This window comes from Canis lupus, chromosome 12 (genome assembly GCF_003254725.2).
Source record: "Canis lupus dingo isolate Sandy chromosome 12, ASM325472v2, whole genome shotgun sequence".
Classification (NCBI taxonomy): Eukaryota; Metazoa; Chordata; class Mammalia; order Carnivora; family Canidae; genus Canis; species Canis lupus.
This window is the reverse complement of record NC_064254.1, coordinates 16223399-16245976: the sequence shown is the minus strand read 5'-3', so window position 1 is coordinate 16245976 and position 22578 is coordinate 16223399. Positions and strand designations below refer to the sequence as shown.

Genomic DNA, 22578 nt, shown 5'->3' with positions numbered 1-22578 from the left:
AATTCTTTATTTTCCAGGATCTGATGGGAGAACTGCCTTGTCAAGAAATAGGATGCATTTCCACCAAAAGGCCTGAAATCAATGAGCAACTGGTCCTTTAGGAGCAGGTTCCTCGCTGGGTGCAGTAACACCACTAAAATCCCAGCTCGATAACTGACAATTTGATTTGATTATGGGCCCACGCTTTTTTGGAAAATGTGTAACTATATAACAAACAATATGGGAGAAGTATCCTGAGTTCAACCAGAAGAAAGAGATATATTTTTGAGAGTTATTTCAGGAAGGCCTTGCTAGGAACACTTGAGAAAAAAAAGAATTATTACTGGAAGGAAGGCAAGAAGGAAGACAAAAGGGAAAGAATAAAACAGGGAAATCCTTCAGGTTTTTTTTTTTTTTTTTTTTTTTTTTTTTTTTGTAGGGCTAACTGATTGACCTGTATTATATCTGGATGTAAGACAAAAATTAAAAGATGATTTAAAAAAAAGTATGATTTACTTCTTCCCAAATTAGAACATTTTTATTTAAATGATTGAAAATGGAATGTGTACAAAGCAGCATGTCATCTTTGTACATTGTCCAATAAGTCTCTGCATCGAACTATATTTTGGCAGGCAGTCTTTTCATCTTCAGACCAGCTATTCCCCTGTGGCCACAATTTTCCAAGTATTTTTCCAGCCTCTCTATCTTTTACCAGACCAACACCAAAGCTTGCATGCTCCCCTGTGCTGGGCCACTCCCAGCCCTCAGTGACCCTCTGTTTGACATTGTGCAAAGAGTAAACAGGAAAGCAAGGCTGGGACACCAGCACAGAATAGAAGTTTGCCCTTGTTAAAATGTAGCAAATCTAGCAAATGAACCTCAGGATTGTCATTCTAGAAGATTATGGAATCACAGAGGAAAGGTAAGATAATGATCACTTAGTCCATTTTTATTACTTTGTTTTAGTTTACAGATGTGAATAAGGCATATTGACATGCAATGATTTGACCAGGTTGTTACAGATGTGAAGCAGGAGAACCCAAGTAAAAGCTAAGACAAAAACAGAATCTTAATTGTTTGATATCTTCACCAGAACTTACTCTTAAATTTCACCATAGGACAATACTAGTTCTGGAAAAAATTTAATACTGAGGATTTATTTATAAATGGTATAATAATGGATGCCTACCCTACTTTGTTCATTTTTTGGATACATAGGGCAGGTATTTTACTACTGGATTGAAAATTATGCTTATTTTCTGTTCTAAGCATGCAGCGTGCAACATGACAATGAGACTGAACCTCTAAGCCACATTTGATACACAGTCTTATATATGATGAATTATAGGTTATCAAATAATGAAAATCCTATCTAAACTTCTTATAGCTTTTAGTAAAACAAGATGTTTGCATAAACTCCTCAGCCATTACCAGCTAGTCATTTCCTACCCATACAGAAATGGTAATCAGAAGTAGTGGATTTTCCCAAAGAATCATACTTATCTGTACCTTATTAAAATAAAGGTAATTTTTCAAATATCAAATATCATTGGAATTCCTCTGTGTCATACTATAAAGCTATTAATATAAATGGATTACAAATCAGAAAAACAATTCCTTTGTCAGATTATGTGTCTATTCTCCATTCAAAAAGTCTGGTTTCCAAAAACTAATTTGCTCCAAGCAGAAAAACTCAACACCCAAGGTTAATGTCAGCTGCCCAATATCCAAACATCTCTGCCATCACATTATAATACTTCCTAAAGAAACTTTTGTTTAAAACAAAACAAAACAAACTAACAAAGTAAACCCCACATAAATTCCCACATGGCGATGTTCTCAGAGAGGAGGCTGGCTCCATTCCCAGCCCCACACTGAGTCCAGATTGGCCTAAGCCAATTACTGCACCACCATTCCTCTCACCAGGGCATGAGATTTAGACAGGGGCATGAGAAATAAGACTTAGGAAAGCCATTGGAGATCTTTTGGGGAAAGGCCTCTTCGCTCTCAGATGAGATGCATAGAAAGAGGCACCTTCTTCCCCAGGATCTAGTTTTGCCTTGTTTTGTGGTCCGTGAGCAAGCACAAGCAAAAAGCGCATGCTCCAGGGATGGGCAAAGCAGAATGAGGAAGAGGACTTAGGCTCTTAATGACAAGCTGAACCTCTAAAATAACAAGCTCTATAATTACCATTTCTCCAGACATTCTGTTGTAGGAGGTAAGAAATGTCCTTACTGTTTAAACCAATTGCAGCTGGAAATATCCAAAATGATAAAGACCAAAACTGCCTTGAAAACTGTGTCTCTCAGGTATGCCCTTCCTAGATACAAGAGGCCTGACTAAGAGATGTGGGTAGGCGCAATGCAAACTCCTTAAAGCCACAGACGAAGCTCAGTGAGCATTTTCTAAAAAGCCCCAAAGCCAGCATTGCTTGAGATGGCTGTGGTAGAGTGAGTTCTGTGTAAAGCTGCATTATTCAGCCTCTCCTGCGACTAAATTCTAATCTTAGGCTGTAAGAGGAAGGGAGGTATGCCATTCCAGACTGAGCCAGAAGCACTTCTCTGGTGGGCTCTTCTGGGCTCTGTCCCCCCTTGCAGCTGGCTGGCTAGGAATGACCTCAGGAATGCCCTTGGAAGCCAGGAGCTAAAGGTGGATGAATGACCCATGGAACTGAGGTCTACCTCTTCCCGCTAAGCAGAACTAGTCATCATGGCTATACCTTGAACAAGATATAAACTTGTATTGTGTTATACCGCTAACATTTAGAGGTTTATTTGGTGCAATCACTAACATTATGCCTTAGTTAACGAAACAAGAACTACAGAGTTTTGGTGAATGGCGATATGAATGAATTGACCAGTAGATAAAGAACATAATCACATATCCAAGTGTATAAATAAGGAAACAGGATCAGAGAGTTCGGCGTCTCGCCCGAAACACCCAGAAAGTAACTTGTGGAAATGGCCTAGAACTCAGCTATTTTGTGTGCAAATACATGTTCCTCTGCTGTCCTATCCTTCAAAATGCCAAGTGGATAAATTCCAACTGGTTCCAAGTCTTGAGAACTGATATTGACCAACACATAACAGAAAAGACTAATCCTAGGTGAACTAAACAGCACAGATTCTTGTGTTGTTACTGACTGGCCTCTAAATGCACTGCTTTCAGCTTTATATTAAGCTTTATTTTAAATCAGGTTAGCTAAAACTATCATGTGATTGATATTCACTGATATTTTAGTGCAAAGTAACTTCCTGTAGGTTAATCTGGAATGTTGCTATCTCTTCCCTTCTTTGAGCATATACTTTATCTTCCTAATGAATCTATAATAGTATTTGACATTAGCTTTTCATAGCATGAAAATTAAGGAACCATGCTTTTCTTCTTTCCCTTAATTTTTTTCTGTTAAAAATATGTTTTCACCATACAAAAGAGATTTAAAAATCACCTACTGAACCAGTTTGTCATTGTTGACGTGGGAGGTTATAGGTAAGCATGGGAAAGAGGCTTGAATGATCCATGTGGCAATAGATTAGAGTCAGAGACATACGTAAAAACTCATATTTAACCTAGTATAGAGAGCCATGTAAAGAAATATTTATAGATACACAAATGCACAAATTAATATATAGACAGTCCCTAATTTACAATGGCTCAACATAGGATTTTTCAACTTGATGATGCTGTGCAAGCATTCCATAGAAACCAGACCTCAAATTTTGCAAGCCATATTCAGTAAGACAATCTCTTCTGATGCTGGGCAATGGTGCTGAGCCACAGCTCCCAGTCACCAATGCAACCAGGAGGGTAAACAACCGATGTATTTACAACTATTCTATTGTTCACTTTCAGGATGATATTCAATAAATTACATGAGATATTCACACTTTATTATAAAATAGACTTTATGTTGGGCTGCCTAGGTAGCTCAGTCAGTTGATAGCTGACTCTTGACTTTGGCTCAGGTCATGATCTCAGGATTGTGAGACAGAGCCTGTGGTCAGGCTCCATATGGATGGAGCCTGCTTAAGATTCTCTCTTACCCTCTCACTCTGTACACCCCCTGCCCCCGTGCCCCTCATATGTGAACTCACTCTGTCTTAAAAAAAGGCTTTATGTTAAATGACTTTGCCCAACTATAGGCCAATGTAAGGCTTCTGAACATGTTAAGGTAGGCTAGACTAAGCTATAATTTTGGTAGTTTAGGTGTATTAAATGCATTTTGAACTTACAATAATTTCAACTTACCATGGGCTTATTAGGATGAATCCCCAGCATAAGTTGAGGAAGATCTTTACAGTCATGTATTTTCTTGCTGTCAGTTGGAAAGGCTTAGAAGTGATAACACCACAACAGCAAGCAGCACATTTAGCACCCAGATTTTTGTTTCTAATACCATTGTCTAATCAAACAAACCAGGGCTGGTTAGAGAAATTAGAGAAATGGCTAATACTGGGCAGAAAAGATAAAAGACAAGCTTGGATTATCTTACAGTACAAGAAAGAACAATATTATTTTTTTTAAAAAGCACATAATAATGGGTTATGTCAAAGGGAGACAGAAACTAATGGACAGAGTTGGAACAATCTGAGCAACAAAATAAAGTAGTATTGAGTTATAACCCAAACACAATAGAAATATGTCTAAATATCCATTAGTCCATACTAATATAAAAGCATTGAGGGGCATACAAGTGGATCATTCAGTTAAGCAACTGCCATCACCACAGGTCATGATCTCAGGGTCCTGGGATTGAGCCCCCCCTTCCCTGAGTCAGACTCCTATCTCAGTGGGGGTCTGCTTCTCCCTCTCCTCAGCCCCTCCCCTCAACTTGTTCACATGCTCTCTCTCACACATAAATAAATAAAATCTTTTTTAAAAAATGTTGAGTAAATAGAATAGTAAGTGGAATATAATAGAATGAGAATAAAAAAGAAATCTCATACAGAAGCATGGGATAGGTTGGAGAACCATCAAGAATATTATAGAAGCTGTTCTTGCCCTCGGTGGGGATGCAAAATGAATGGTCACCAAGATCACTTTCAATTTTAAAGGCTGGAATGTGTCTCTAATCTTGTATATAACACCACCTTTAAGCTATCACTCTTAAGCGCTGCCCCTGTTATAGAGCTCTCTGCAGTCTCATTGGCCTCCTAACTGAAAAACTGATTTCACTAGCAAACATCAAAGGCATCTTTTAAGAGGATGAGTCCTTCAGCTTCTTTGTATGCATAGATGGGCACATCTCTAAGTATCTGATGAAGAACAGGTCCTTTCACCCAGATTAAGAAAGTGTGAATGAATCATCTTTTGAAACTCCATCTTCTCCATGAAGTCAATGCAAAAAGAACAGAAGCTTTGGAAGGCAGGTCTCCAGTTCACCACCAAATTTAGCACTTGTCTTCAAGACTTCTTCATGTTTTCCAGAACATTGGGTTTTGTGAAAGGTCCAATCAGTAAAAAATAAAGTACACATGCACATCTATTAATGTAAAAGTTTCCGAATTCGATGGGGTCTGCAGGTGAGACTTTGTCGCCTTCATAGTGGTGGGTACTGAGGGAGGAATTGTACCCCTAGGAGTCTTCTTTCCTCTGGGGTGAAGTGGACTACTGTTTTACATTATCAAATGACTCCAGTGTGTTTTCCCCCTAGCCATCTAGAGCCTTCTAGTCCTCTTTCCGCAGGCAAAAACAGTGTGATAGAGGTCCCAAAATGTTTGTTTCTGGACTAGCACTCACAAGAGAAAGATTAGCTTCTTGGTCCACTTCGCATCAGAGTAAACCTGATGGAAAGGAGAATGGGGGAAGGGAACTGAAATCAGTTTTAAGAACTTTTTGTCCTAAACTTCACAAGCACAGAAAGTAAATGTAATATTTTATGGGAAACCACACATTGCCTGTGGATCTTCACTACCAACACGCGAGCGTTGGATACACACACACACACACACACACACACTCCAAGCCACAGGCTAGACTGCTATTGGCAAATGCCTCCTCTCCAATCACCAGAGCTAGGGAAGAATCCGGAGAGCCCCAACGCACCACCAACAGATGGGGTCTCTGGCAGCCCTGGGCTGCAGCCTACTAGTCTGTGGAATGACAGCGTGGAAGGTGTTGCAAGGAAATCCCTTGCATGCTTTGTGGTATGTTAAAAATGCAGCATCATCCTCTCTGCTCCCTTGTCTTCGGCTGGAAAGCAGAATTCGAGGGCACCGTTTCCCTATGGGGGCAAAAGCGCTGCTCGCCTCCAGGAGCCCTCGAGCTCCCTCCCTCCACGCCCCCCCACCCCAGCCTCTAACTGCCATTGCTCCAATGGGCCGGCAGCACCTTCACCCGTTTCCTCCTCCATTCACTCCAGCCAGGAGGGAAGAGGGAAAACAAAACTCTAAAAATAACTGCCAGCATCTTAAAAAAAAAAAAAAAAAAAAAAAGCAAAGCTTAGCTGCCCCCCCCACTCGGCTCCCTCCCTTCTAGTCTGTCTCCTCCCCGCCCCCCCCGCCCCTTATGGGGCACATGTCTGCTTCTTACAACACCGAGGCACATGGTTTCAGTTAGACACCGAACCCCGTCAGGACGGAGAGGGAATCCACATCTGTGGGACGCTCCGCGCGGAACCACCTCCAGCGAGGGAGGCCGGGGGACTGCAGCACCGAGATGAAGGGCTAGACCCAGGGAGCCTGCTCATGCGGTGAGAGGGCGCGGGCGGCGGCGGGGGCCGGGGAGGCCGGGCCCGTGGGCCCCGCGGGCCCCCACGCGCGCGGCCGGCGTTTGCCCGCCTTGCTGCAACTTGCTGCAGTGTTTGAAAGAGTAGTAGGAGCGCATGGAGGTGGGGCCGGGGAGAGACCAGGCGGAGTGGCCGGGGTGAACGCGGGGAGGGGGGAGGCGAGGCGGCGGGGCTGGGGAAGGGGGCTGGCCCGGAGCCGGGCGGGGGGGGACGGGGAGTCGGGGGTAGCCAGGCGCTTACACATGTCACATGTGCTTTTTAAGACGGCCGGGAGCGCCTGCGAGCTGGATCTGGTGGAGGATGCTGCGGCAGGTGCTTCGCAGAGGGCTCCAGTCGTTCTGCCACAGGCTGGGCTTGTGCGTGAGCCGGCACCCCGTCTTCTTCCTCACCGTGCCCGCAGTCCTGACCATCACCTTCGGCCTCAGCGCGCTCAACCGCTTCCAGCCCGAGGGCGACCTGGAGCGCCTGGTCGCTCCCAGCCACAGCCTGGCCAAGATCGAGCGCAGCCTGGCCAGCAGCCTTTTCCCCCTGGACCAGTCCAAAAGCCAGCTCTATTCGGACTTACACACCCCTGGGAGGTATGGCAGGGTGATCCTGCTCTCCCCACCCGGGGACAATATTTTGCTCCAGGCTGAGGGGATCCTGCAGACCCACCGAGCCGTGCTGGAAATGAAGGTGAACCACAAGGGCTATAATTATACTTTTTCCCATCTGTGTGTGTTGAAAAATCAGGATAAGAAATGCGTGCTGGATGATATTATTTCAGTGCTAGAGGATCTCAGGCAGGCTGCCGTCTCCAATAAGACAACAGCCAGGGTGCAAGTGAGGTATCCCAACACTAAATTAAAGGTATGCTCCTCCTGCATGCTTCTGCCAATTAAAGAGGCAGCACTTCATTTCTTGCCCTAAACAAGCAAAGAAAATGCAGAGGTCTCATCCTTAAGACTCAGAAGCTAATGCTTCTTTCATTTCTCGGAGGGGAGGGGGGAAGATGGGCAACTGAGTGAAGAAAACAGGCCATGAATGGTATGACTAGATATTAAGAAATTCAAAGCCAAACAAAACAAATGCCAAAAATGGAAAAAAAAAAAAAAAAAAAGAAAAAAGAAAAAAAAAAAGTTGTTTCTGAGACCCTGCAATTACATCTTTGTTCAGGGTTAATAAATCAGTGAATGGAAGGGGGAGGGGGAGTCCTGAACAATTTGGGGGATTTCTTTTCATTATGGGGCTCAATGTATTTCTTATTACTGATTACACATCCACCTGGTGCCATATCCACCTATTTACATCTTCAGCCTGGCTTGATTTTGACGTGTAGAGATTTTGTGTTTTGGTGCCCTGTGAGTGTGTGTCTGAAAGCAGTGGATATGAATGTAGTAGGGATTCCAGGAATTATGTGTAAGTGTGTTAGCATAGCAAAAGAAGCAGAAATTTTCTGTGTGTAAAAATAGGGAAATGGAGCCAACTGATGTACTATTTTACTGAATCCTGTTATCTCCCTTTTTCGTGACAAAATCTAAACCAAACCAAGATTATAAGAGCCCAACAGCAAAAAAAGAAAGAACTCCACAGTCAGCAAAAATTGCAAAAAAAAAAAAAAAAAAAAAAAAGATCATTTCAACATTAAATATATTGTGCTGTTTAAACTCTTAATTCAAATTTTGTTGCTCAAATGAGATTTCTAAACTCATTCTCCACTGTCAGGATTGAGCTGCTGCAGGCAATGAGGCATGCAGTCTCCAGGTGACTGAAGTTTCAGGGACAAATGTGACTTCCAAAAGAGTCACTGCACCATTTGTATGCTCGACCCTGTGCATGCTCAGATGCTACAACCAAGAACTCCCAAGACAGGTGTTTCCCAAGAAGGAGGAATTTTCTTTCTTCTAATACATATAAGGCTATGTGTGTGTGCTTCCATGGAGATAATGGAATAGGAAGGACCTCAGTTTGGATAAATGGATGGCCTAATATAGGAAATCATGAATATTTCTGTTAATGTATCTGGTATAGTCAGCATCTATACACGATTTAAAAAGAACTTTCTCGGTTTTTTTTTTTTTTTTTTTTTTTTTTTTTTAGTTAAAAGGCTCTTTTTTTGTGCATTGAAAGAGGACTTCATGCACTCAGAAAGTAGGGATTCCTCAGGAAACCTCATAACCTGACTCCTTTTAACATGTTGTCCTTGTTCAAATGCATCCAGAGGCTGACAGGGTTTCAGCTTTACAAAGCCGAGCAGTCCCTTGAGGTTTACTGAAACTAGACAGATGATTCATCAGCTTGAAATCTAGGTAAGGGCTCGCCTGCCTCACACTTACTGAAGGAGGCATGCTGAATATATGTGGTTGGGTAGCTTGCTTTTTGTTACCTGAATCTGTTGCCATCAACATTATCACTTGCCACAGAAAAGGATGGAGTGGAGAAGTGATCTTCCCAGACTACAGTCTTTTACCTCAGTTATTACCTATGCCAAACATCTGGTGTAAAGAAAGGTTGGAAACTGTGTCATAGTTAAGTTTCGATTTGTTTTCCCTATTGAGGCAAGTTTGCAGATTATTCACAGGCATTATTAGTTGGGTCCCTTGTTTCCTTCATTCAGCAGTACCCTCCAGGTGTAAGAGCTTTGTCCAATCGGCCACGGTGAATATTTCGTTTACCTGGCAATGTTATTATGGCATTTACAAAATAAACCCCTGAGGTTTTTCATTCACTCATTTAATAATTGGTTGTGCTCCTATGATTTACTAGGGGCTTTTCTAGGCCTACGAGACAGAATTTGGGGTAAGATAAGCAAGGATCTTATTCTCACTGAGCTTAAGAGTGATATATGTCGGCAACCTCACCCAGAGTTATCTTGTGAGCAAGGACTCTGAGATTTCTGGGTTCCTCATTGAGTCAACACCACACTAAGCCTATAATTGGAGCTCCATCTAAACTTTTTTGCTGATTGGTTAATAGATCTACATCTTGGTAGGGGTCAGTGAGTAATCATAGAAGAATGGAGTAATTGATCACAAAGACCAGTGTAGTAATAAAATTATTCTATTAACCATAAAAAGAACAGGAGAATTATATGCCAGCTCTATAAACTGTAGAGCCCTATTCTAGTGTATTCTAATGTCAATGTCTCCTCAAATGTGCTGCTGGCTTGACTCTCTCTGCATGGCATCAGTGGGAGTTGTAGAAGCTGTTTGGGAAAAATGAATACTTTGAGTCTCTTCGGAGAGCAATGGGCCCTCTCAAGCATCCAGAGGTAATCTCATCCATGGGAATGTAACATAAAATATAATTTGTGCAATAAGTACCATGGATACCTTGAATCTGATCGAAGTGTCTCCAAGGACTTCTAAGTTAAGAACTCCTTAACTCCTTAACTCCTTAGTTCTAACTTCTAAGTTAAGAACTCCTTGTCACAGAGCAAAATGAGACAGCCTTTTGTTTGGATTACATGTTATTTGGAAATGATTTTGATTCAAATGTGGCACTGGTTCTCAAAGAGTGTCCCTGCAATGTTGATGTGTGGTAAAGTTTGAGAACGTCTAGTGTACGTGATTTGAGGGGAAAGTTTGTACTCATGTGTTATGGCCCTCGAATTCATTTTGCTTTCCTCTGCTGTACTTGGGTCACCATCCTTCCCAAATCAACATGGAAAATTTTCATGGTAGAAAATGCTACTGATGGGCCTGGGAAGCAGGAGTTATGGAAAAACGCAAACTAACTAGCACAGGCTGGATAATGAGAGTAGGAATTGGCAATCTCTTGACATGAAGAAAGCAGTAGGTCAGTTCTTAGAGACAGTCTGAAAATGCATAAACACTGATTGGCAGAAAGAAGTAGCCAGACACAGTTCTGACAATTGGAAAGGCATCTTCCAAATGTTAATTAAGACACTTGAGTCATCCTGAGCACCGAACAGTTTAGAACTTCTGATAAACATGATTTTCTTGACTAGGTGATCCAGAGAGGCAGGGACATGGAAAGTTGACTGGTATGGAATTCCAAACAGAGGCTCAAATAAAGCTGGTATGGAAAAAGCAGGACTCAGCTTAGGACACTACAGAAGAAATGAAACATATACACGTTTTCAAAAACTGTAGAAAAGATGACAAAATCTACAATTCCTACATCTATGTGATATGAACTCTCTAAGTGTATTTGTCATTAACATCTTTAATTATCTCCATTATTATATCCCAGATTAGGCACAAAGGTCATGTCCTGTGTTGCTTCTATATTTATTCTTGCACCCCAACCTAATCTGATTCTTTGTAGATAGTGTTCACATCATTGATTAGCCTATTGATTGATTTGTACATTAGTACTGTAATATCACAAAATTATCATCACTTTTCAAACCTCTGTGGCATGATTTTTTTAAAGGTGCTTTCTACATTCTCCAGATTTCTATAAAGTGTTTTTGGTTTAAAAAAAAGTGTTTTTGGTTTAGAGTCATTTATCATCATTTTTCAAACCTCTGTGGCATGATTTTTTTAAAGGTGCTTTCTACATTCTCCAGATTTCTATAAAGTGTTTTTGGTTTAGAGTCAATTATCATCACTTTTCAAACCTCTGTGGCATGATTTTTTTAAAGGTGCTTTCTACATTCTCCAGATTTCTATAAAGTGTTTTTGGTTTAGAGTCATTTTTTCTGTTTTTCTTCCCTTAGTAAACCTACATATCACCGCATAAATTAATCCAATGTGGCCAGACTGAATTTTTAAATTAAATACATACCATCTTGCTAAAACGAGGCTCTTGAATAAAACCAATAAGGCACTCAAAATCCTTAAGCAAGAACTACTCTGGACTCCAAGAAATCTTTCCATGATTATTCAAGTGGCTCAGGTGTTGGCAGGTGGTATTTCTCATGATAGGTCATCGTGACCTCACTTTTCCATCTGGCTAATTCTAAGAGAGTAACAATGTTCATGTCCTCAGTTGTTTATTTTTACCACAGTGAAAGGCACAGGTAAAGAAGAAGCAGACAAATGCAGTCCATGGCAAATGATGAGAAATAAATGAAGCAGGTTTGATTCCCCTGCAGCCTGTCCTCCCTGTTAAATTTCATTAATATGATGCCTACGAACAGATGTTTAACTGAATTATCTGTGCTTCAATATACTACACTTAAGAACAGGTGCAAAGAAAGACTTTCCTGTTTCTTAATAAAGGGCAGTGTTTCTTTGGGTACATTTCCAGGCTCGGAGGATGTTGCCATTGATTATTTAGTTCCAATCTCAGTGGAAGGGCAACTTAAGCCAACACGGAGAGTGGGGACTAACATTATTTTTAGAAATTTCCAAGAAAAATGGTTCTATAGATCTCTTTCTCTGATTTATTCTGAAATCTTATAAGATATCCATGTCAGGATCTTAGGATATTTTGATTTAGGTTTACCTTTCTGATTCTCTCTCTTTTTTTAAAAGATTTTATTTATTTATTTATTTGTTTGTTTGTTTATTTATTTGAAAGAAAGAGCCACACAAGCAGGGGGAAGGGCAGAGGGAGAAGCAGACTCCCCACAGAGCAGGGAGCCTGATGCAGGGCTCAATGTAGGGCTCAATCTCAGGACCTTGTCATCATGACCTGAGCCAACAAGACACCCTCTGATTCTCTCTTATTAGGGGAAAACATTGCTACCTTATTGAATGTTCTCATTGTGTACTAAGTGGTACTGGTGTTTTATACACACCATGTTATTTTTACGAGTTTATGAGTCAGGGGAATATTTGTATTCTTATTTGATAGGTAAGGAAACTAAAGACCAGGAAGTCAAATGACTTCTACAAGGTCCCCGAGGTAGTACATGTTGGAGCTGGGATTTAAATCCATGTCCGTCTATACCAAAATTTATACCCTTAATCACAATAGTAGACTAGGTCCTATGATACCTTGCATCACTCTTTGTAGCAACAGGCTTTATACTGAGGAAAATCTAGTGTCCTAATTCTCAAGCCATCTCAAATCCACATTAAAGACCACTGCTGGGCAGTCCGGGTGGCTCAGCGGTTTAGCGCCTGCCTTCTGCCCAGGGCTTGATCCTGGAGACCCGGGATCGAGTCCCACGTCGGGCTCCTTGCATGGAGCCTGCTTCTCCCTCTGCCTGTGTCTCTGCCTTTCTCTCCCTCTCTCTGTCTCTCATGAATAAATAAATAAATTCTTTTAAAAAAATTAAAAAATAAATAAAGACCACTGCTGACCTTTCACAGTAGTGTTCCTGTTCAGTCAGATCACCAGCCCCTAAAATGGTGAAATGAAGCCTCTCTTCTCTTACTCTTCTCTTCTCACTTCTCTTATTCACCCACAAGAGAGTACAACTTCCAGTCTGGGCAAACTCCTACCCTCTAACTACCATGGAACCTGCTACAGATTGTTTAGCAAATTCCTCACTGGCACATGATTTCATCTTTAATATCATTTCACAGCAACTCTGAACAAACCATGGTGAGTCTCCAGGATCAACAGCAAGTGGGAAGCCTATAAAGTGGCCCAGGGTTTTCAGACAGGGGATTTTGTGCCAGACAAGCTTGGGTGTTTTAAAAATTGGCATCAGGAAAAATGATTGATGAGATAGCATGGGATAAAACACTGCAGACTAAATTGAGAAATGTTCAGGAAATCTAAGTTCTAAACCCAGTTCTTTAAAGATCAGTTGTGTGAAAATGGACAAGTCCCATTACCAATCTGGGCTTCAAGTTCTTGGATTCTTCTGTAACATTCCACTATGTAGTAGATAAATATCATCACAGCAGATTTGGGAATATATACTAGAATAGTTTTCCTGTGGAAAGAAGTAGATGTGTTTGGTTAGATGTGAACTATGCTTTTGAATGATGTTAATCATAGTTTCCTAATGAAATTATTGTACATCTATTTTCTAGTCATCATGTCAGGATTAGTCAATGAAAGTTTTCTGAGTGCTGGTTTAAAAGCTGGTCCCTGTAGAAAGAAAGCAAGGAGAGACCAAAGAAAGAAGCAGACCACTCTAGATTGGGAGGTGACAAGTGTAATGATCCAGAGAACTTACATATAAGGGTTGTCTTGAGCAGCCGCAAGATGAGTAGGTCTCTATACTGGCCTGCAAGAATCTTAAAAGTTTATATCGAGGCCTAACTGGGTTCAGTCACATATACTGTCCAGATGGTCTCAACAACACATTGTTCTCTCAAGGGTGCATCCTTGAAAACGTCTCCCACTATGAGAATAGTGGACAGAACATATCTTCCAAAGCCAGGGGAGGGGCTGAGGAGCCTCTGACTGCCCAGGTCCAGCTCCTGGGTCAACTGGTGGTTACATTCTCTTGACAACATCCTCCAACACTGAGTATCCAAATGGACAAAAGACTTGCTTGGTATGGGGGTCTACCTCCTTCTCCTTGGCTTCAACAAAGACCTATTTTTAACTAAACTAAATGATCTTCATAATTCTGTTTGTACTCTTTTCATTTTTGAAAATCAAGGTTTAAGGGATGTTTTTTTAAAAAAGGAACAGAAATCATTCTCTCCATTTTTCTCATTTGCTTATTCTCAGTTTATCTGCTGGTATTTCCCTCTCAGGTGCAAGACTACCAAGAGCCTGGGGTTAAGGGTAGAGAAGAGAAGTCAAAGAGACACATACAACGTGGGGGAAGCACAGAAGGAACAAACCACTTCCCCCACAAAATGAACCACTTCTTTACCTCTGCTGCCACTTTAAGCAATAATTAGCTCTAACAGTTGTTTTCTTAATCTTTTCTATGATATACATTATTTAACTGAAACAAACTGTTATATTTTGCTTTCATATTGTGTTTGAAGAGTATTTTTATATTGTGTTTGGAGAGTATTTTCCATCTTAAGATTTTATTTATTTATTCATGAGAGACACATACACACAGAGGCAGAGACATAGGCAGAGGGAGAAGCAGACTCCCCTCAGGGATCCCCATGTGGGACTCGATCCCTAAACTCCAGGATCATACCCTGAGCCATCCAGGTGTCCCAGTATTTTCCATTTTAACCCAAACAGCTATTACATCATTATTGGACCATGTTGCTTTTAATTCAGTTTTAGAAGGATCAGCATATGCTCAAACCTATTCTAGATACTTCTAAACACTTCCCTATGTGCTCAGTATAAATATTTTTAAAGAAGAATTCTGGAAATTCCAAGATTCTAGATTTGCATAAGACAGTTCTAGATTGGACAGAAGGTCTGTTTGTTTCCTGAGTGAAACAGATACCCTCTGGGAGTAATTCATTTCTCTGGATTGTTTCTGCCCAAATGCTGGTGGGTAGGGTTACATTCATCATAGCCCTGGCACAAAGCAACATTTAGGCAATGCTTCTGGCTTACAAGGGTGCTGAGTTTCATTTTAAACCACAGAATCAGTTTCATTTTGTTTTCTAACACCTTGCTCCCCACAGTGTTATGTATGGACCAGGAGCATCAGTATTACCTGGGAGCTTATTAGAAATTAAAGCTTCCCAGGTCACACCTGATTGAATTTTTCACAAGGCCTCTAGATGACCCCTATGTATTTGAGAGTTGGAGAAGCTCAGGTCTAAGCCATAAAGTTGACCTAAGGATTCCTCATTTGTGGCTGAGCTTGAAGTAACACATGTCAATTCAGGCCAAAAACACCAGAAGAAAATTGAGTAATTGAGCCTGTAGCGGTATCATTGAGTCATGTGATAGAGACACTGAAGAAATGCCTGGAGAATGAGTGAGCAGCTATTCTACACTGAGAAACCCTCATCCCTATCATCTGTAGTCGGGCCTGTCACCTGGTTAAGCTTAAAGCTGATTACTGTCGTTCAATATTTTCCAAAAGTGTTGAAATTAAATCTAACCATCTCTTTAAGAAAGTATATCTGCAGCATTTTTCTCAAGCCCCTTTGCTGTTATTTCACAAGAGTAGCAACATTAAGGCCTAGTTAGCTTAATTATGTTAATATAATATGAGAACACAAGGTATAGGAACTATCCATAGGAGCAAGAGTATTTGGGAAAATGAAATACAAAATTACAGTGGAACATATTTTTAAAGTGGCCTTGCAATCCATGCTTTTCTCAGGCAGGATTATTACGGCAGAGCCATTCACTGAAATCAAGGCTTATTCTCTGTCATTCAAGGGAAATCAGAGCCTCTGAAAGGTACCTGATGAGCAGCTCTCAGGATGAATGGACTCTGTTTAGTTATAGGATTTGTAGGTTAGAACAGCCAATGTTTTCCCTCCAGAGCTACCCTCCCAACATGGAGAGGCCTCACCTGAGCCACTCTGACTTTCCTCTGCTGTCTCAAAGGCTGAGGGAAAGTACAGGCTCGTGATTCTAGGAAGTGGAAATATGTTCAAAGGGTTCTCCTAACTTCAGGAGGTCCTGAATGTCTGTGGCAGATGGAGCCTTGCCTGGATGGTTCCGATTCAGCCACAAAGTGTACATTACCTTTGAATGATCATGTCTGCTCTTTCACCTCACCAGGTTTCTTAATAACGTGGAAGGTGAGAGTGTTTGGTTCTGATTGTCACTACAGGTCATACTAATATGGGTAAGACACACCTTTGATTCAAAAGTCATTCCTAAGCACATTTCTGCAGGCAATGATTGCATTGCTGCTACATGCAGGGCTTGGTCTTAGGCCCTGGGGTTCTGGGATGTACAAAACAGGAGTGCATTTGCCCTCCAGGAGTTTGAGCCAAGCCAAAAAAAAAAAAAAAAAGCGCATATATTCCTAACTACAGATGATCATGGGGGAAAAATACATGATTCTGTGAGAGTGGAATACCACGTCTTAGGGTGTCGGAAACGGTCCTCTCGAGGAGGTGACTGTTAGCTGAGATCTAAGGGATGAGAATATTAACACACAGGGGTTGGGAGGTAGAATCCGAGTACAAAGGGGACGACATGTACCTTAGAAGCATTGGACAAGAGCCACTGTGGATGGAAGTTTACAGAGATGGTGGGGAGGGTGCTGAGGGCCATTGTCATAGTTTTTTGAGGGTTGGTGTAACAACCTCAATTAGATCCAGGACTATGGATCTAGATTGTCTGGGTTTAGATCTTTGCTCTGCCCCATTAGCTCTCTGACTCTGTGCAAATATTTTCGCCTCTTTGTAACTCACCTCCCTCCTCATTGTCCCTACCTCTTAGAGTTGAGTAAGTTAAATGAGTTCAGGATGCCTAAAAGCAATGCTACTCAAGCTCTAATTGTTACCTGGGGATCTTGTTAAAAATGCAGATTCTGTTTCAGTAGGTCTGGTGTGGGTGACAGTCTGCATTTCTAGCAAGTGATGCTGATGCTACTGGTCCATGAACCACACCATGAGCAGGATCAGTGTGCAGCATTAGACCACTACCTGGTTCATTGCAAATTCTTGACCACTGCCAGTGGCTTAACTCCTTGAGCACTGATGCTCTGCCCTTATCCAGATTAGGTGAAAAGCTCTTTTTGTCTCAACCCTCAAAGCTGGAAAATCTTTCTGTCATATGGTAGTATCCTTATTTCCTTAGTAAGTGCAGCATGAGGGATACAGATCCCTCTGTTTTTTGTGCTAAAAACCTTAAGCCTCCAGGGTTATCATTCTGAATGTGACCTCTCTTTGTGAAGGATAGGAAAGAGCAGATAAGGAAAGTGTGGGACCTCAAGGTTTCTGTGTTCACTGGGTTTGGTAGTATCTCAGAGGTTACATTTTTGTGATATTCTTAGTAGAGCTAGCCTTGACCTTTTTCTCCCCCTAGACATTTGTGTTGTTCTGGTTCTCCTTCTATGTTTCTGATGTCTCCTATTCTCTACTTCTTACTGGCTCCCTCTTCTTACTATTCCCATATTTATAATGGCCCCCACAAAACATTATTTTTCATGGTCTATTCTCTCAATATTCTCATTCAAAACAAACACCTGTTTTCTTCCACATCTGTGACTCTTTGAATGGCACCTCTATTCTGTCATTTACTCAGGGTCAGAATGTCCATCACCTATAATTAATTCTTCCTACCCCCCACCCTCAAACAGCCGAGACATATATACACAGTAATAGCTAATTAACTACTGAGTCCTGCCCATTCCACATCAGAAGTTCTCCTAGCATGGTCCTTGGACCCACAGCATCCACACCACCTAGGAACTTGTTAGAAATATGAATCCTCAGACCTCAATTCAGGTCTGCTGAAACTCCGAGAGTGGCACACAACAAACCCTGTAGATGATTGATTCCTACTTAAGTGGGAGAACCCCTGTTCTACAGTAGTGGTGCTCAATCGTGCCTGAGTGTAGGAATCATGAGGGGAGCCTTCCAGATACTGGTGTGTGAGTCTCATCCCCAGAGATTCTGATTTAATTAGTCTGAAAGAGGCATGGGCATTGGAAATTAAACAAAAAACAAAAACAAAACAAAACAAAAACCTCCTCTGCTGATTAAAATGGATTACCAAAGTTTCATACCAAGGTTTCCTTTTCATTTTTTTCCCTTTTCTTCCCCCTTGCTCCCCCTTGGGTCTTCATTACTTATTATCTATTTTATTTGTGTGATAATATAATCTCTCTCCCATAATTTCTCATACTTGGAACATAGCCTATGTAACAGGACTATCTACATCTCTTAATTATATTTTCTTCTAACCAAATCCTGCAAGTGCTTCCCATTGCCTGGAGAAGAAATTACAAACTCTTGACCATGGCTATGGAAAACCTTCCTTGGCCAGGTCCCCAACTTTCCATGTAAGTTTCAGGTTGCAGTACATCATATGCTGTCTCATACACTGTCACCAAACTGAAGTAAGCCCACCCTGAACTTCCTGTTTTTTTACCTCCATTCATACTGTTCTTTTTGCTTGGAATTTCTTTCACACTGTCAAAATCACACACATTTCTTAAAAGCTGAGGACCCAAAGCCACTTTTTTTCATGGAGCTTCTGTAAGTGCTTCCAAAAGTAAAAAACACTTCCACGCACATTAGAATTACTTTGAAGGCAGTTCCCTTAATCACAGTCTAACTTTTATTATGGATTTATTGCAAGTTTTTGCAAAATAAAACTGTATGTGCCTCATGAGCCAATAAAGGTGGTAGCCTTCATCATATAAATTGACTTGCTTGGGAGGAGCTAGCCAATAAGAAGAGCTGTAGGGCAAGCTTTTGGGGGAGGGGGGATTCTAAGAATACAGGAAAAAAGCCCACCTCAGTCTGACATTCTTAGGCTGTGTCTAAACCGTAGAAACAGATGGCCACAGATAGACCCTGAAAGCTGTTTCTGTGAGTGGCCCTGAGATATATGAAGTGCAAGCAATGTAGCTTTGGGCTAAAGAGCCAAAAGGCCATCAGGAGATAGAGAGAGAGAGAGAGAGAGAGAGAGAGAGAAACATTTTCCCCACCTATACGGAGCAAACATGGGACTTTAGTTCAGGAAAGATTGCTGTGAGCATGACATGGCTTGGACACCTGATAGGGTTGCCAGATTTGGCAAATAAAAATACAGGACACCAAGCTGAAGTTGAATTTTGGATAAACAAAGGACAATTTTTTAGTAAAAGTGTGCCCTGTATATATTGCTCTTTTTTTTTTTTTTTTTTTTTTTTTTTTTTTTTTTTTACTTATTAGATATTCAGGGATGTCTGAGTGGCTCAGCGGTTTGAGCATCTAATCTATCTGACTTTGGCTCAGAGTGTGATCCTGGAGTCCTGGGATTGAGTTCTACATCAGGCTCCCTGCATGAATCCTGCTTCTCCTGCCCATGTCTCTGCTTCTCTCTCTGTGTGTGTCTCTCATGAATAAATAAATAAAATCTTTTTAAAAAAGATATTCAGATTTTTAAAAAGATTTTTTATGTGTTTATTTGAGAGAGAGCCAGAGCAAGAGAGATCACAGAGTGAAAGGAAGAGGGAGAAGCAGACTCCCCACTGAGTGGGGACCCTGACATGAGGTTCAATCCCAGGACCCTGAGATCATGACCTGAGTCTAAGGCAGATACTTGACCAACTGAACCACCCAGGTGCCCCAGATATTCAGATTTAACTGGGTGTCCTGTATTTTATCTGGCAGCCTAGCAGTATATGAATTCACAGAATCACATCAGAAGAGCACTGACTTGAGAGAGTCACAAGGATCAGCACCAGTGCTAACTCACGGTAGTGGCAATCAGCCAAGGGGGCTGGAGGGGAAGACCAGGAAAACTCTATTTGGGACATAGTGAAGATAGCAGAAGGATTCCCAGAAATGCATGGGTAAAAGTTTTTAGGGGCCAGAGTTCCTGTCTCAAAGTGAGGCTACAAGCAAGTGAAATTTAAGTTCTTAACTACGACCTTATTTGTACATTGTACCTGTAGGAAATCCAAGTTACATTTATTGTTTTAATGGTTCCAAGTATTTACTTGCTAGTAAAATGAAAATTGAATGAGTAAGAGAAATTAATCCAAAGACTCCACTAGATAAAGATTCCATTTAGCAGAAATGTCTTTCATTTTATATTTTATCTATGAGAAGATTATTTACACACAAGAGAAAAATCTAATTAAAGAAAATAGATGATGAGTGTAGATTAGTGAAAATTTGTAGCATGAGAATATTAGCAAACCAAAATTTGAACCCCTAAACAGGATAGGTTACTCCCTCCACATATGAAATGTTGCATTAGAAACAAAGATGAAGCGTAGCATTAAACATGCGTTCAACAGCACAAAGGGGTTTATGTGTTAAGTAGAATCTTATTTTCCTTCAAGATTATAGAACTTTTAAGAGCAGTGATCATTTCGGGTTCACATTTCTAGCTTTAAAAAAAATGAATTCTAGCTTTTCATCTCTCTCTTCCCAGGAACCAGGTCTTCCTGCACAGTGCAGTTTACGGGATGATCTCTTTAGAGCCAATTCCTGGGTGGAGGAGGCAAAGCCTGAGTAATGAAGCATGAGGACAGGGATGGTGGGGCACCAGTAAGTGCCCCCAGAGACAGACACACACCCTGCTGGAGCCCCCAGGGGGCTGAGCAGCTCAGGGGCTGAACTAGTTTAATGACCCCTTTTCATAGATAGAGCATATCCTCTAAGGGAATGGCACATAAAACTGGTATTAGCAACCTGACTTTTATTATCATTTCATTCTTTCCAGACACTTTTTACCTTAGGGATTATTTTTAAGGAACTGAATCCTTTCTAGGCTGAGAAATGTTAGACCTTTTTTTTATCGACTAATCACTTCTTATCAGTATGTCCCTGACTAAACAATGCCCAACTTCACATTTTTAGTGACTTATTTTAAAAAGTTGTTTATAAAGTGATATTATCCTACTTGACTTTCCTGATAGAATATTTTGTTAATTGATAATTAAATTGGTAAGAGATCTTCACCTCTCATCTTTCCCTCACCTTAGTATACAGAAAACATGTTGATGGTGTTAGACAGCCTAAAACAACAAATGTTTTTATTGAGGTGGGTCAGGTCATATTTCTTAAATGGATTGAGATGGGATGCACGGCTTTTACTGAGTCCTTCTTTTAAATTTTTAAAATAATGATGAATAGGGTAATAAAAAAAGGAACAAAAAAAAAAAGGAACAGACACATCTTTGAACCCAGTTTTGTCATTTACTAGCTCTGTGACTCAGATATGTTACCTAATACCTTTGTCCTTAAGTTTTTCTGTTAAAAAATTGTATTATTAATACCAATTCTGTAAGTTTTCAAAATTTCTGGCACTTGGTGGTTTCTTAATAAACTATAGCTATTTTTTCTATCAATCCAACAGCACCATAATACCAAGGAAAGATTAGGAAACCAAGTGAAAAATCTCTCACAAGCCCACTCACCAATTCTATAAATGATTTATTTCTAGTCTTTAACTATAAAATACACAGCTATCATATACAGTATATGTCTTTTTTATCCCATTTATTTTCATTTTTTAATAAGCATTTTCATAATTATAATTTTATCAGTTGCTCAAAAGTCTGGCAAGTAACTGTGACATAATTTATTTAATTGCTCATTTATTGTTCACTTTAGAGTGTTTCTGGGGCAGTGTTTTTGGAACTGATTTTCACTATCTTTAACAGGCATAAGAAAGAAAGCAAAATATTCTGGCTTGTTAACAGAAGCTGTAGGAAAAGAGCATTTTCTTACATGATTTCAAATATCTCTTTTGTACGTATAGGCACTTACGAAAGCAAGATACAAATATAGGTCAAAGAGTTCCAAGGGAGCAGGTGTCGCAAGAAAAACCCTGGATAAAAATTAGAAGGACTGGATTTATTTATAGACCAACTCCAACATGCTATAAATTACTTTGTTAAGGACCACTTCCAAGATCAAGCTTCTAAGAGTAGTTTGTGGCTGATCCTATTATGAAGTAATTTTTACTGCTTTACACTTGCTATAGCTCAATGATTCTCAAAAGAAACAATTCAGGAACTTTCCAATTTCGTGATGCCCTGGGGCCCCTCCCCAGACCATTGAATTAGAATCTCTGGGGAGAGGGCCTGAGCATTGGTGTTTTCAAAGCCTTTGTATGAATGATTGCAGTGGATAACCAGATTGAAACATTGAAGTACTTTAGACCAGAAAGATCCTGCTATCCTACCCAGCAATTTTGCAGAGGATGAGAGGTAAGGGGGAAATGCTCTTTCCCCTGAACCTCAGCGGTAGGCTTTGTCTGAGGTACCAAAGGAGAGAACATTTGCCTTGATACCAACAATCACGGTGCCATTTCCCCACCAGATAAACTGCCTCCTTGAGAACTCTTCAGATAAATAAACAAATTCATTCTCTCCTGGAATTCCTTAATCTGGTATTGGCTGGCCAGAAATATGATGTCTTAATCAATTTGTTATGCTCCAAAGATATCCTGGATTGCTAGCCATTGGGGAAATATATCCCCTGACACTTTAACAGGCATGCTTATTTAATACATTT

General features: G+C 40.7%; 1 protein-coding gene and 1 long non-coding RNA gene across 2 annotated transcripts in view; one reads left to right on the top strand and one right to left on the bottom strand.

Annotated features, from left to right (window-relative positions):
• Positions 1-907: 907 nt before the first annotated feature.
• On the bottom strand, positions 908-7603 carry LOC125752210 (uncharacterized). The gene is made up of 2 exons (XR_007401164.1): positions 6947-7603; positions 908-5762 (listed from the first exon to the last, which is right to left on the bottom strand). It is a non-coding gene; the product is annotated as an uncharacterized LOC125752210 (long non-coding RNA).
• The window catches only part of LOC112641704 (patched domain-containing protein 4), a 54270-nt gene continuing 38631 nt past the window's right edge, over positions 6940-22578 (top strand). Inside the window, exon 1 of the mRNA XM_035697671.2 lies at positions 6940-7381. Within this exon, the coding sequence (XP_035553564.1) occupies positions 6956-7381 (426 nt within the window). The 5' untranslated portion in view covers positions 6940-6955. The remainder of the gene's footprint in view (positions 7382-22578) is intronic.